This window comes from Acipenser ruthenus, chromosome 8 (assembly GCF_902713425.1).
Source record: "Acipenser ruthenus chromosome 8, fAciRut3.2 maternal haplotype, whole genome shotgun sequence".
Classification (NCBI taxonomy): Eukaryota; Metazoa; Chordata; class Actinopteri; order Acipenseriformes; family Acipenseridae; genus Acipenser; species Acipenser ruthenus.
In genome coordinates this window covers 61,593,164-61,609,129 of record NC_081196.1, presented here as the reverse complement: position 1 = coordinate 61,609,129, position 15,966 = coordinate 61,593,164, and the positions used below count along the sequence as shown (strand labels likewise).

General features: G+C 39.0%; 1 protein-coding gene across 4 annotated transcripts in view; it reads left to right on the top strand.

Moving 5' to 3' along the window:
- Window positions 1-15,966, top strand: part of LOC117407087 (neural cell adhesion molecule 2) — a 276,877-nt gene that overhangs the window by 196,446 nt on the left and 64,465 nt on the right. For all 4 annotated transcript variants that reach the window (XM_059029424.1, XM_059029425.1, XM_059029423.1 and 1 more), the window contains exons 4-7: window positions 6,937-7,080; window positions 9,882-10,019; window positions 13,158-13,275; window positions 14,071-14,231. In XM_059029424.1, the coding sequence (XP_058885407.1) occupies window positions 6,937-7,080; window positions 9,882-10,019; window positions 13,158-13,275; window positions 14,071-14,231 (561 nt within the window). The remainder of the gene's footprint in view (window positions 1-6,936; window positions 7,081-9,881; window positions 10,020-13,157; window positions 13,276-14,070; window positions 14,232-15,966) is intronic.

Sequence of the window (15,966 nt, the reverse complement as noted above, 5' to 3'; positions counted from 1 at the left end):
CACTCAGGTGAAAGCTCATTGTGAAATGGGAGTATCATTTCTCTCCCTGCAGGAAAATAACTATTGGCAGCTCCAGGATGTGGAATAGTGCAGCCTCCCTGCCTTTATGTTGGCATTCTGTTGCCTGTCTCCATATTATCAAAAACACCCACTTGCTTACTTGAATTCTGTGTTCATTGTTTGGTGAAGTTGACTTTGTTATCCACCACCACAATTAACTGAATAGAAAATACCGTAAGGAACACGCTGTAATCAGAATGTTGCAAACACAGACACACATCTGCATTATGCATATCATCATTATCACACAGTCTTTTGTTTTCCAGATTAACTGAATTTCCAAGATGAATGAAATCACGTTCATGCTGTTTTAGTACTGCAGTACAATGGTCTACTTTTAATGTGCCTTTTTTTTTTTGGTCTTTTTTTCTTCTAGGTAAAACAAGTTATAGTTAAGGAGAAGCAACAATGAATATCAAACTTAGAGAACTAAGAACACAAGTTCTTGTTTTTGGATCATGAGTTTAGCTTGAGGCTGCCTGTTTGGCAGTAAAATATAAATTATGCTGAATTAAAACTAGAATTCATTTCTCGTGGATTTCTGGAATAAACTCACATAGTATAGAACTATCTAACCACAATGTGCAATGCCAGAAAACCACAGTAAGCCTTACTTGGACTAACTGAAAACCAGTTCCAGACACTGAGCTCACACTGCCTCGGGATATCTGGCTATCCTTAAAATGTTTACCATAATAAAAGCCTCTTAAAGTATAGGTTGTGTTCCACGTTTTTTTTATCTCCTGGAGTTTATTTTTACAAATATTAAAATAGGGATGAAATCGGTAAAAAATAGTTTTTAATTGAAACATTGGTAAAAATTGGGTGGAAAAAATCTCAGCATACACACTTCACATGTGGAGTATGATGTAGTTCTGGTTTCTGATTAATAATGTCCCTGGCATGTATGATGAAGCAGAATCTGTGCAAGTCGAAGCTACATTTTACCAAGTTAGCTGGTACTTTGCGAACGTTTGGGCAATCACTGTGCTGATGGAAATAGTATCTACAGAAAGTAAGAACATGACATCAGCACAGAACAAACCAGGTTTATTCGACATGAAATCATAAAAAGAAAAGAAAATTGACAGAACTGGACGGTCCACGGCATCGGGAGACGCGTCAGAAATCACACTGGACATTTCCATACATGCATTTACCAACTAAAACATCACCATTTTCTGTCCAATATTTACGATTAAGATTGTCGGCATTAGGCAGTATTTTAGCTGATGGATAGACAGTGCTGTCGCACAAAGTCACCGATACATATCTCTCTGCAATAAACAGTGGCTGTCCAGCAAAGCACAGTGCTCTGACAAACTCATAAACACATTCTGTGCTTTATTTTTTATTAAAGCATGTGTAAAAGCCACATAAATGGATTGCTCACCTCTCAGTTCACTTTATTGTTTTAGATTAATGTGTCACTTATTTTTTAGTATGTTCTTTTATTAACTCAGCACGAACATGTAACTCAGTGCAGCAGTATTTGCTGCACTATGCATCCTCTGCTTCATCTGACCCACTTTTTGTATACTTTGAAACATTCATTTTCTTTTGAATATTCATAAATGGATATACATCTTCTCCCCATTCCTCATCCACTAAAATTATTATATTTTCGTGTAAGTATTTTAATTTCATTTTTGATCAAGCTAGTAGTTACTACGCCCAGTAATTGCCACAATAATCAGACTTTGATTGGCCAACTTGATCAGGTGATGATGTGTTTGCGAAGTGACAGAGAACCATGTTTAAATGTTATTTTATGCTCTGATGTTTAAACGACTGCTGTATCCTAGGATACAGTGTAGGGCTGCTTATTGCAATGTCAGAGTCAAAATAAAACAGCTTTTTAAATCAAAATATTGTGTATTTCCTAGAAAATAGTACTGGGAAAATATTGAATAATAGAAAAAAACTGACATCCATTTAAAAAAAAAAAAAAAAACCTGTAATTTTTTGGTAAAATTCACAATAAACCAGAAACGTAGAACACTAAGTATAGGTAAGCAATGTAGATCCCAGAAAGGTGTAGTAAAGCATATTAAAAACATGGCAAACTATGGTAAATGCATACTGTAGTATAACCATGGGAAACACATTGGAAAACTGCAAAATGACTGCGGTAAAACGCTTCTAAGAGAATAGCCTACAACAGTTTCATTAAATTGAAATGTATTTATTCATAAAAATAGACTTTGCCGAAGCATTCTTTAAACAAGCGTTGTTAACTGGGGCAATTTTTCTCTGCAAGAACAAAGCTATTGAGATGACTTTATAGCAAGCCTGAATAATTGTTACAAGAAAGAAAGTTGAATATTTAAAAGTTAAGAAACACTTAAGATGTACTGCAAGACTAATCAGCAGCTAAAATGTATTTTTAATCTGTTAAAACCAGAACTAGTGGGTACCAGTCAAATGGATGCCTTTCTCCACAGCATGACAATCTAATTCTTTCAAGCTGTCAGAGCAGCATGTTGTGAAATTGAAAGCAGAGAAAAACAGAAATCCATTTATATTTCACTTTAATAAGCAGTTGTGGATAACACATCGGCAGCCCTTTAATAGAATGGAAGTGCATGTGGAATTTGTATTGTATTCGTAAACGTGTGGAAGCGACATCATGTAAGAAGTACGAGTGGACAAGTACAACGCAGTTAGAAGCAGAAAGGAGGAATTACATCTTTAAATTTGGAGTTGCTTTAATCAGAAAACATTGCAGCTTAAAGCCTTGCAGCTGCGTGTATTTTTCTGATAACAAGCTGAAACTCGGAGCAGCTGATTCAAATCCCGCGGCGTTCTGGGACACGGGGGAGGAGCGGAGCACGCAGCACAAACACAAACAAAGGCAGCCAGGCTTCCCAGCGACAGCGTGTGGAAGCGACATCGTGTGAGAAGTACGAGTGGACAAGTACAACGCAATTAGAAGCAGTTTGAAAGCAGGTTGACAGTTGCAGAAGCTACACTAAACCAAAAAAAAAAAAATGGTCTTCAAGCCAGTAATCTGTGACAACTGCATGATGTGGGAAATCCGAGAAAACCCAACAGAGGTCAACCAAGTTTGTGTAAAGTGCCGCACGATCCAGGACTTGCTTCAGCGATTAAGCCTGCTAGAAAAGGAGATGGAGGAAATGAGACAGCAACAGGAGCTTGAGGAGCTGACACACCCACAATTCATGGAAGTCTGCACCCCTAGCAGACTGAGAGCCACCAGGGAGATGGAAGAGAGTCGAAACAGCTGGGTTCAGATAGGCAGAAGCAGGGAAAAAAGAAACTTCGTCAAACCACCAGAAATCCAGACATCCAACAAAATTGAGCCACTTCAACATTTAGATGACCAAAACCAACATCAAGAGAATTATTATTATTTATTTCTTAGAATGAAAGAAACAACACCCAGGACCCTATAAACAGTGCTGGCCAGGCAGCAAAAAGAAGGGAGGTCATGATTCTTGGGGACTCCATACTGAGAAACACAGCAAGTTCAGTTTGCAGTTTGGACCCCCTTACTACAACAGTGTGCTGCCTTCCAGGAGCCTCAGTCAAGCACATCACTGAGAATGTGGACAGGCTCCTAGAACGAACAGGAGACGACCCGGTAGTAGTCGTCCACATTGGTACAAACAACATTGGTAGAGACAGGCCAAGATCCCTGCAAAACAAATTCAGAGAGCTAGGAAGGAAATTAAAAGACAAGACCAAAACTGTGGTATCTTCTGGGATACTGCCGACGCCTTGCAAAGGACCATATGGACAGCTGGAAATACAAAATCAAAATGCATGGCTGAAATCATGGTGCACACAGGAAGGCTTCACCTTTCTTGAACATTGGAGCACTTTCTACAACAAGGACTATCTATACAGGAGGGACGGACTGCACTTAAACAGAAAGGGAACCAATCTACTCGGAGAAAGGATCCTTCAGGCGGTCCAGAAGCATTTAAACTAGAAAGGAAGGGGGGAGAAAACAAAAAACAGAAGGGAGACCATTAAATGTATTTATCTTAACGCTAGAAGTCTCAGAAACAAAATGTTAGAACTTGAAGCTACTGCACTAACAAGTAGCTACGATGGGATAGGTGTTACAGAAACTTGGTTGTCTGAGAGTGATGGAGACGAATATAATATTAGTGGGTACACACTATATAGGAAAGACAGGCAGGACAGAAGAGGCGGAGGGGTAGCGCTATACATAAGAAATAGTCTTGAAGCCCAGGTGTTAAATCAGGACAAAGAAAACAATGCAGAATCAATATGGGTCAGAATAATGGACACAAATTCAAAGGGCATAATAATAGGAGCATGCTATAGACCGCCAAATTCAGACGCTGAGCAAAATAATCTGTTATACAATGACAATCGAAATGCATGTAGAAAAGGAGAAGCCATACTAATGGGGGATTTCAACTTCCCCTGTATAAAATGGGAAAACCCGATGGGGGGCACGACGGACGAAATTGAAATGGTGGAAATGACAAATGACTGCTTCCTAACGCAATTTGTCAAGGCACCGACTAGAGGGGAAGCATGCCTTGACTTAGTCTTTTCAAATAATGAAGACAGAGTAACTAAAACAGAGGTCAGAGAGCCATTGGCAAACTCAGACCACAACATGGTCTCATTTGAAATATTTTTTAAAACCCCAAAAGTAATGACTAAAGCTTTACAATTTTAGAAAAGCAAACTATGAAGGTATGAAACAGAGACTAACAGAAGTAGATTGGAGTAAAATAGAGAAAACATCCACAGAAAAAGGATGGCTGTTTTTTAAAAATGTAGTACTAGAGGCACAAAACAATTACATCCCAAAAGTAGACAAATCTAAATGTAAAACAAAATGGCCAAAATGGTTTAATAGATCAATTAAAAAAAATATTCAGTTAAAAAAGGCACTTTACAGAGCGTTTAAAAGGGACCAAAAACAAAGTACACAGAAAGAGTACTTGGAACTGCAAACACAAGTCAAAAAGGAAGTTAGAAAGGCCAAGAGAGAGATAGAAATCAATATTTCTAAGGGGGCTAAAACCAATTCCAAAATGTTTTTCCAATATTATAACAGCAAGAGAACATTCAAAGAGGAGGTTAAATGTCTAAGAGACACAAATGGCAAAATCATAGATGAAGAAAAAAAAATAGCAAATATATTAAATGATTACTTTTCACAAGTTTTTACAAAGGAGGACACGGACAACATGCCCCACATGTCGACCTGTTCTTAGCCAGTTTTAAATAACTTTAGCATAACAGAGGCAGAAGTGTTAAAGGGACTAGGAGCTCTTAAAATAAACAAATCCCCTGGGCCGGATGAGATCCTCCCAATAGTACTCAAAGAAATGAAAGAAGTTATTTACAAACCGCTAACCAAGATCATGCAACAGTCTCTTGACACAGGGGTTGTACCGACAGACTGGAAAATAACAAACGTAATACCGATCCACAAAAAGGGAGACAAAACCGAACCAGGTAACTACAGACCAGTAAGCCTGACTTCTATTATATGTAAACTTATGGAAACTATAATAAGATCCAAAATGGAAAATTACCTATATGGTAACAATATCCTGGGAGACAGCCAGCATGGTTTTAGGAAAGGGAGATCATGTCTAACTAACCTACTTGACTTTTTTGAGGATGCAACATTGAAAATGGATAACTGCAAAGCATACGACATGGTCTATTTAGATTTCCAGAAAGCTTTTGACAAAGTCCCGCATAAAAGATTAATTCTCAAACTGAACGCAGTGGGGATTCAAGGAAATGCATGCACATGGATTAGGGAGTGGTTAACAGGTAGGAAACAGAAAGTACTGATTAGAGGAGAAACCTCAACATGGAGTGAGGTAACCAGTGGTGTACCATAAGGATCAGTATTAGGTCCTCTGCTATTCCTAATCTACATTAATGATTTAGATTCTGGTATAGTAAGCAAACTCGTTAAATTTGCAGACGACACAAAAATAGGAGGAGTGGCAAACACTGTTGCAGCAGCAAAGGTCATTCAAAATGATCTAGACAGCATTCAGAATTGGGCAGACACATGGCAAATGAAATTTAATAGAGAAAAGTGTAAAGTATTGCATGCGGGCAATAAAAATGTGCATTATAAACATCATATGGGAGATAGTGAAATTGAAAAAGGGAACTATGAAAAAGAGCTAGGAGTTTATGTTGACTCAGAAATGTCTTCATCTAGACAATGTGGGGAAGCTATAAAAAAGGCTAACAAGATGCTCGGATATATTGTGAGAAGTGTTGAATTTAAATCAAGGGAAGTAATGTTAAAACTCTACAATGCATTAGTAAGACCTCACCTAGAATATTGTGTTCAGTTCTTGTCACCTTGTTACAAAAAGGATATTGCTGCTCTAGAAAGAGTGCAAAGAAGAGCAACCAGAATTATCCCAGGTTTAAAAGGCATGTCGTATGCAGACAGGCTAAAAGAATTGAATCTATTCAGTCTTGAACAAAGAAGACTACGCGGCGATCTGATTCAAACATTCAAAATCCTAAAAGGTGTAGACAATGTCGACCCAGGGGACTTTTTTGACCTGAAAAAAGAAACCAGGAGTCACAAATGGAGATTAGATAAAGGGGCATTCAGAACAGAAAATAGGAGGCACTTTTTTACACAATTGTGAGGGTCTGGAACCAACTCCCCAGTAATGTTGTTGAAGCTGACACCCTGGGATCCTTCAAGAAGCTGCTTGAGGAGATTCTGGGATCAATAAGCTACTAACAACCAAACGAGCAAGATTGGCTGAATAGCCTCCTCTCGTTTGTAAACTTTCTTATGTTCTAAACCTGACACACCTCTCATTTTAATTGCACTGCATGACCCTCTCTGTGTCTCTCTGTCATTTAACCTTGCAGAGAAGCTGACGTTCCGTGATGTGAAGACTCCCCAGGAGTTCCGTCAGGGGGAGGATGCTGAAATTGTCTGCAATGTGATCAGCTCCCCTGCGCCGATTGTAACCTGGATCTACAACAACAGAGAAGTCACTGCAATGACAGATGGTTAGTACAACAATGACAACCATGAAGAAAATAGTCAGCATAAATAGTATACGGTATAGAACACTGTTTAGCAGTGTGGCAAAATGGTTAACAGTGTGCAGGTGCAGGACTGAGGTGATGATCAATGAAAGGCAGACAATAATCCTGGTCTGGTGACCATAAATAATAATCCCAGGCAATGCACAGCAATGTGTACTGCACTGTTCTAAATGAAGGGTTTGCAGTCCCAAATAATAAACAAATACACACACAACAGGCAAACACGGTCACCAGTCCTGGGTGCGTGCAGCGGTGCTCGAGGTGCAAATACACTTTATATCGTGATACAGGTGAAGTGATGTCCGGGTTAGTGTTGGCCTCAGACGACAGCTCCAGAACGTGTTAGCCGTCTACTAATGAATAACAAGTAACAAATTAGAGACAAACAAACAAAACACTCACCGTATGATATATAAACACTGGTCCTTCCAGGTCGTTCCTTAACCATAAACGAAGGAACAGATCACGTCACTGATGACCCCTTGGTAAACGATTGCAACCGCTCCTCCAATCCACGGCTGCTACATCGTTTCCCTTCTGGGTCAATGAGTTAGTGCACTGGAATTCCCCCCCTTTCTAGGTGACCGACTTCCTTTTAACCCTGGGAATGAATTGTCAGGCCATCCAGTCCAGGGTACCCTGTTCCCTTTACTTAGCGCCCTCACAGGTCGGGAGGGAGATTTTCTATTTCTGTCACAAGCAGATACAAAATAAAGTGCTATAGTAAAATTGTTTGACAGAGGTTTTGACTAGCAGACTATAACAATGCCTTCAAGTTGAGGAGATGCTCTGAGACCAAGACAAAGCCCTGAAACCTAGGGCATAGTTGTTTCTTTAGTTTGTTTTCCCTGTCTGCCTGGATTAAAATGCACTGAACTGCAACTGATTCTATGATAGCGTTTCTCATCTCCTAAAAAATGGTAGTTCGCTGCACTCTGGCATGTATTTGTTTAACCCTTAGCGGTCCATTTATTCAGCGCATATCAGGCGCGTAGGTCCATTTTATTTTCACATGCACAGTTTATTTTAGACGTGCTGTTTAAAAGTATTTTTTCACAGTAAAACAGGTTTAAAAGGTACTGCATATCAACAGGACACCCAGTACTGCATCTCCAGCCCCACCCCACCCCTTGTTAACTGTATTTCACATACCTCTTCATAATCATGCATACTGATAAAACATCTCCTGATCACTCATTTTATCTCCAAACTCCTCAATAATGCGATCTAAGTCATTATTTTATTACTATAACATCTCAAAAAGCTCTGTAAATGTCCGTGATATTCTTTGAGTGCTGGATGCAGAAGCAGCTATCTTATGGCCGTGTTATCTCTGTGTATGTGTATTGCTCAGATCCGCCCCCTTTTTGTTTTTTGTTTTTTTGGCTTCTCTCATCTCCTATCGGTCTCACTCAGCCATTGAATGGTTTTCTCTGCTGTTTTCCGGAGAAAAAACAAGTAGAGACCTGTGTTTTACATCTCCTTTTTTCGGACCGGAAAGGGAAAACTGTAATGTTGGATCTGGTCCACATAGGACCGCAAAGGGTTAAGTCCTGACAGGCCATCAAAAACCCCAAAACAAAACAAATAAAAGCAACTAAATTTACTGGCAGTCCTTTATTTCCCGCAGAGCTTTTCTCTCAACAACTCTTTGCCTTCCCAGTCTCATGTATGATGCTTCGAGGCTGCTATGCCTGTTGGTTTCCTAATTGACTAATCAGCTGCCAATTTTCAAACCAATCAACTTTTACATTCCAGCAGCATTCTCATGCTTTTAGCAGCTAAAAACCAGATCACTGCTTGCAGCACCCTGGACAGAGACCACCTGAGAGAGGCTGAGAGACACAACTTCACACCCTGCCAAGCCTGGCATTAACCCAAATCACTAATCCACATCTGGCTTTTGGCCAGATAATTTGAAACATATATATTGATATTCAGCACGCTGCATAAAAATTCGAGTCAGATACTTAACACATTGCTAGTCTGCATTTTTTTGTATACATTTAATTCCTGGGGAATTAAACCATGGTTGAATTTCATACATGTACATAAGATCCAGGTTTTACCAACAGTCTTTGATAATCATTTCCCATTATAATATGTATTTAAGTCTTCAAAGATGAAATTATCTGTAAGAAAGATGAAATGTGTGGAGATTATCCTCGTTCCAGGCCTCTTTTTCTCTCACTCATTGCAGAGCAGTGAGTAACGTCCAGTTTGCTGGAATCAAAGCAATTGTTTTTTTTTTTTTGTTCAATCTATGCCTGCATTTACAGATAAAAGAAAAGCTGCATGCTTCTGTTTTTTTTTTTTCTGGCCTTCCCTGTTAACAGTAAGTCACAATAACAAGGGTGCACCAGGTAACAGATTCTTGGGATTTCATGATCCCTCAGTGGAGCACTGAAAGCCCAGTCCTGAGGAAGTTTCATCTATTTGGATCAGATAAGAAGCACAGTACATATGTTCCAAAAAATGTAATTTTTCAGAATGTTTTAAACAAGCCTCTTCAAAGACACCCCATTTCTGCTTTATTCACTCTCACATCATTGTCTCTGCACTGAGGATGATATTGGGTGGGCGCCTGTGTTTCAGAGTTGGTGGTTCTTCGCTATTCAATACCTTTATTCCACTTTCCAAAAAAGATGGTGATGCTAATAGATTAATTGTAGTGATGATGATTATGATGATGATGATGATAAATGCCTGCTTAGAACAGCCCAGCACTCAGGTCCCATGTCCTGCTCTCCTCTCCTGGACAGATCGGTTGGGAGTGCTCCCTAATGGCAACATGCAGATCCAGAAGGTGGGTAAGAGCGACGAGGGGGTTTACCGCTGTGAGGCCCGGGTGGAAGCTCGGGGGGAGATCGACTTCAGGGACATCGCTGTCATCGTCAACGGTGAGAACTGCATCTCTTTAGTTATTGAAATATAGAGCCACCACTTAAATGTTTCTAGAAGGTCTATTACAGGTGCAGGGTTTAGGTAGCCATAGTGAAGGAAATAACACAGGCATAACGTTAGAGAAAAAACCAGTGGAATCTAAAAACGCAAATCAGATTTTTTTTTTAATAAATGAGCTCTATTTTGTGTGAATCTGTTTGATTAAGAGGGGAGGGATGTTATACACATAACTAGTTTTTATTTAGCAGTCACTGTGGTATGTGAGACATGCATTTAATGTTAGCAGCAAAATAAAACAAAAGTGTCTATACAAGTGTATATGGAGAATGCACGATTCTCCCACTGAACTGTGGTTGTTAAAAATGGTGAGGGGCTGTTCAATTTCTTCTTACCTGAAATACATGGAACATTGTCTCTGGCACACTTTATTCAAGGTATAATTATGCTATCACAATGTGTAAAACTATTTAACAGGCATTGGAAATGACATTGGTGTGCTTCCCAGAAGGTTTTTTTTTTTCATTATTTTGTTTTACTTTTTAGGTAAACTCCACTAATACAAACTCCATCTTTTTTATCAAACATTTGTGGACTAGTGTGCATGCATTACTGTGGTATTCTGGATCACTTTGTATTATATTAGCCTCATAACTCTTTCTGATGCTGAAATGTTGTATTCTGCCGTGGGGAAAGTCTAGACGTATTTGCCCTGGTTTACAATGCCTTTTTCCCTGGGGCAGTTTGCCTCAGCTTCTTCCATTAACCAAATAATTGGAGAGTATCTCATAATTTTGGTCTGCATTGTGTCATCATTGAATCATCATTTTCAGAAGAATACAGTCAAATTGTGCTTATGAATAAAAATACAACTGAGCTGAAGATGTCTCAGCTAAGTAAGAACCCTGTATACTGAAAGCCAGATTTTCCAAACAGGTTCAGGCACGGATGCCTGACTGCCCAGTCAGCTGCTCTGTGTAAGTTATTCCTCTCCCACTCCACCTTAATGAATGGACTCTAGCATCTAAAAACTGGAAACCATCTTCTGGGCAAGGCTTGACAACTCATGTTTTATGTAACTGGATTAGAATGCATGGCCTCATCAATACAAGATTGCTCGTTTTCAGGCATTTCCATTATTTAAGGACTTAAGCACAGCTAAACGCAAACAGCACTTCCCCATGACTATTTTGGTACTTTTTTTTTTTTAATTGTATTTTTATACCATTTTCACCTAATCACTTTGTACTATCACTGTAGTCTTACATCTTGGATGGAGCTCAGCTGCCTGTACTACCTGTGCCATTCTACATCACCCATCGTCTTGCATTAGGTATTCACCTGGGTTCTGTTATTGGCCCTTTAATAATTCATATTTCTATAGTCAGGGTCTGAAGGAAATTAGTTATGAAGGCTCTGTCACAAATGTGTATAGAGCTTTAAAAAAGTCTGTAAAAGGCACTGCAACCTCAAGCACTCTAGAAGTCAAGATGCCATCAATTTTAAAACTGGCACCAGGCAGAGTAGAAACAAATTACTTACTAGCGCACATGTACTGTCTATCCTCCCTGAATAAGTCCCTCATTATTCTGCTCTGTTACATCACTGCAGTCATTTGGTTTCCTACATTTCACCCCAAGGCATATTTTAGTATATCACCTTGCAAAATACCAATCTGGTTGCTTTATAATCTGTTCAGGAATTCTTGAAATTGTCCGATAATTTAGAAAGGATCTAACCTGCAAAAATGGGTCTGTGTATTAACTGATCAAAATCTGCTAGGCTAATCAAAATTGTCAATGAAAAAAAAAAAAGGTTTTATTTTGGCTCGTATTGTCATTGAGTATCTTTTATACTGTTGGTGCTGATTCCAGCTTTGTAAAGATAGATGTCTGTGAAGGGCTCTATACAAAAAGTGCATTGTATTTCATTTCATTGTGCTATTTAGCCAACGCTATTGACATGACCTTGAACTACCTCTCTGAGCTCATCTCTTCATTGTAGCAAGTACACCTCAGGTGCTCCATTCAAATCTGTCGGTAGTTCTTGAACCACTGAGATGAACAAGCACAGGCCAAGGGCAGCTCAAATAAGAAAGAACAAAAGTATCCTTGTATAGATGTGACTAGATGATTGCACTCAATATAGATACTGGTGATTGAGTATTTGCACTTTTCTGGGGATTCATTTGGGGCCCTTCTAGCACATTTTGCATTCATTTATTTTTATATTTAACTTTAATTTCTATCAAACCGAAAACCTTTGTGACATAAAATACATTACATTTAAAACATTACATTTCAATGTTACTACACATAGTTTTTAGCCTATGTGACAATCCATGGTGTGGTAATACTGCATTCAAGGCGATATGGATTATTTCTGTAAGGTGGACTAATAAAACATTGCAATGCACCATTTACTGCACTTAAATAATAAAATGTATCAAATTGTATTTTAATTCTAAAGCGGATTGATTCTGAAGACTACACACATTTAGAAGGTTATGCTCGAAGCTTATTTTGCTGCTTTGGAAGCCTTGTTTCCTCTACATTTCCTGCTTAGTTTCACAGATGTTTTATTAATTTCCTTTATAGTATGCTTAATTTCAACCCACTTACTTAACTAGATGTGAGAACGTTTTAACAACCATGCAAAACTGCAAGTGAGGCTAAAATGAATGTATCTGTATATACCTGTACATCAGAGTGCATAAAGAGTGCCTGGATTCACTGGCTTACCTGGTCACATGAATTATCCAGACTTAGCAAAGATAATTAAATGGGTTTAATGGACATTATTTTTTTTTTATCATGGCTTGCCTGATACCTGCAGTAAAACTTTAACGTCAGCGTCAATCAATGCCAGCCATGATAGGGAGCTGATACGTGATGGGAGGCCAGGGTGTGGATAGATGCAGCGATGCCAGACTTTTCAAAAATAGAATTTAATGAAACAAGGTGAGGTAGACTGCAACAGCTCTATATTGATTTTAAAAATAATGGTAGCATTTCTAGCTCCATCAGGCTGTGCTATAAACTGAACAGTAAAGTATTTCTCTTTGGTCCCCCAGTCTGTAATCTACAAGTAAATCCTGCTTTAAAGAGCTTGTTCTAGCCTTGCTTTTTTGTATTCAGTCCCTCCAGTTCTCGCTGTGCCTCAGAAGTCCTTTAACGCAACCGCAAATCGACAGGAGTCGGTGTCTTTTATCTGCACAGCCTCTGGGTCCCCTGAGCCAGCCATCACCTGGTACAGGTAAGCACGGTATGATCTCCTTGTATTAGATACAGTGCGTGCTAGTCCTGAGGATTCTGATACACTGCTCACCTTTAATTTGTTAGTTCAGAACTGGCTGAGATTATCAAATAAAATATTTACAAAACTGATATCTGTGAAAAAATATGAGTAATTGACTTGTCTTGTTAATTGGCTGCTTTAACCAATTTACATGATTACATCTATTTTAACATTGTACAACGCAACACAGACAGTGTTATGTTCAATAACTGTAGAACATGTTTACAATCTACATATTTTTATTGCAGAATTGTTAGTATAGCACAGGCTCTGATTGCAGTAACCAGCCATTACATTCCCTTTATTTATTAACCCCCAGCAACATATATTATTTTAATGCTAATGTTAAAACAATAACTGTTCTGCAACATGATGTCTTTTAGAACACGTTTTAGAACAGTACATGTGCTTGTGCTTGTAATGCCATGCAGTAAATTAATAAGAGTGCTTCAGTGCAACCCTTACTCACACACTGCTTTAAGAGGAAATGGCTAATCTGTTGAGTAAAGTTTTAAACAGTTGCTTAAACTCACCCAAACTCTCATTTGTGTAGTTTTTCATTGTTAGAATACTGCAACAAGTAATTTCCACAATGGATTATTTGTACACTCAGTAGTAAGAGCATTTTCTTTTAAGGACACATTTTGTTGGTACCTTCACTGGTGTGTATAGAGGTGTTCCAGGCTGTCTATAGAAGTCTACATACAGTAGAAGTCCCCTTTCTCATTGGATTGTTCCTGGATCTGTTTGCAGGAATGGCAGGCTGATTGAGGAGTCGGACCAGTACATCCTGAAGGAGAGGAGCACAGAGCTGACTGTGCGCAATATCAAGCAGTCCGACGGAGGCCCCTATTCCTGCAGGGCCACAAACAAAGCTGGTACTGAGGAGAAGGAGCTGCTTCTCAAAGTTTTCGGTAAGAGGGCTGACATGCAGTCTGATGGGCCCCTGCCGAGCCCTCCATCAGTAAACCCTACCGTCTACAGCAGCACCATACATTCCTGTAGCTTCTTCCCTTAGCTCTGTCTACATGGCAGCTTCAGGCTCTTTCTAGTCTATTGGGGAATTATCCAGGGAGTGTGGGCATTTCAGAGCCTCAATACTTGATAAACTGTAGCGGTTGTCATCAGCATTAGAGAAATGGGTTAATAAATGTGAACACATATTCAACATAATTATGTGTGTGTGTGTATATATATATATATATATATGATACAGGAAGACTGTAGTGTTAATTCAGGAATCAGACTGCAGCTCTTGAAGGCTTAGCACTCTAACATAGTAGCAATACCCTCCAACTCACTGCACTATACCGCCTGTAAAATGTAATCAAAGTATAGGAACAAATACAGTAACACGCACACCCTTTCAGAAAGTGCTGCATGAAGCTAACAAAAAGCTAAAAAGTAGCCATATTTAAATTTATATTAATAAACATGACTAATCACATTTAATATATAATTTTGAAAGAAAACGGTAGCCATATTTAAATTCACAATAAAGATGGCTGTCGAGGTATATCAATTTTGAACTTTTGGGAAACCAAACTCTAGATGAGATTTTGGATGAGTCTTAATCAGACACCAACACTTATTCAAGTGGTGAAAGAAAAGTAATACTGCTAGGCATCGAACTTACCGAAGCACAGCTTCTGGACATAGAAGTCACACTGCCTGGGCACAGAAGTCACACTGCCTGGGCACAGAAGTCACACTGCCTGGGCACAGAAGCCCACTGCCTGGGCACAGAAGTCACACTGCCTGGGCACAGAAGCCCACTGCCTGGGCATCGGGTGTCCTTTTTATGCCACTGTCCGAGTATTTCAAAATGCAAACAACATTGTTGTTGCCACTGTGAAACGGTACTGCAAATCTGGCATGGATACCTCCTGTCGCTACTCCCGGATCACAAAGGACGATTAAAAAAATTCATAATAATAACAATCTTCCCCAACACTGTCACCTGGCACTGACGCATGACTGTCCAGCTGCACTTCCTCAGACAACGACAAGGACAACAATGATATGTTAGATGATATATATTCAAAATAATAGCATCTTTTTGTTTTTGTTGTTTTACAATCCTATTTAAATACAATAACCAGAATATTTCCAGTCCCAGTTGAAGTGATGCAGCAGCAAAGACTTCCTCCCAAGTCCTTTGGATCTGTTAAGCACATTATTGCCTCTGTGTTTCCTATATCTTGTTTCACCAAAAAAGTGTAATAAAGTGCATCTGACTGTGGATGTCATAATGTTTTCCAATACAATACATGCTGGAAACTGGAGCCTCTCTATTGATCCTAGCAGATAATGTTATGAAAACAGCATGACATATTTCCCTTCCCTGCTGGTATTTTGCATCCGGTCCTCGTTGTTACATTAGCTGGTGTATTAGTCTTCCTATGCTTAGTTTTTAGGGCTGAGGATCTTAGGAGAAAGTGCTTAGAGTTACAATGTAGCAAAGTAATAAAGCTGTAGTAACACTTTCTATTAAGTGTCTCTAATTACTGTGTATTGACGTAGTAGTTACATGGTAAATACATGTGTACTTACACATAATTACAATGTTATTATTCATAGTTGCAATATATTGAATGTGTATTTTGCACAATATATGTAGATACACAGTTGTATCAGAAAGGGGTTAGG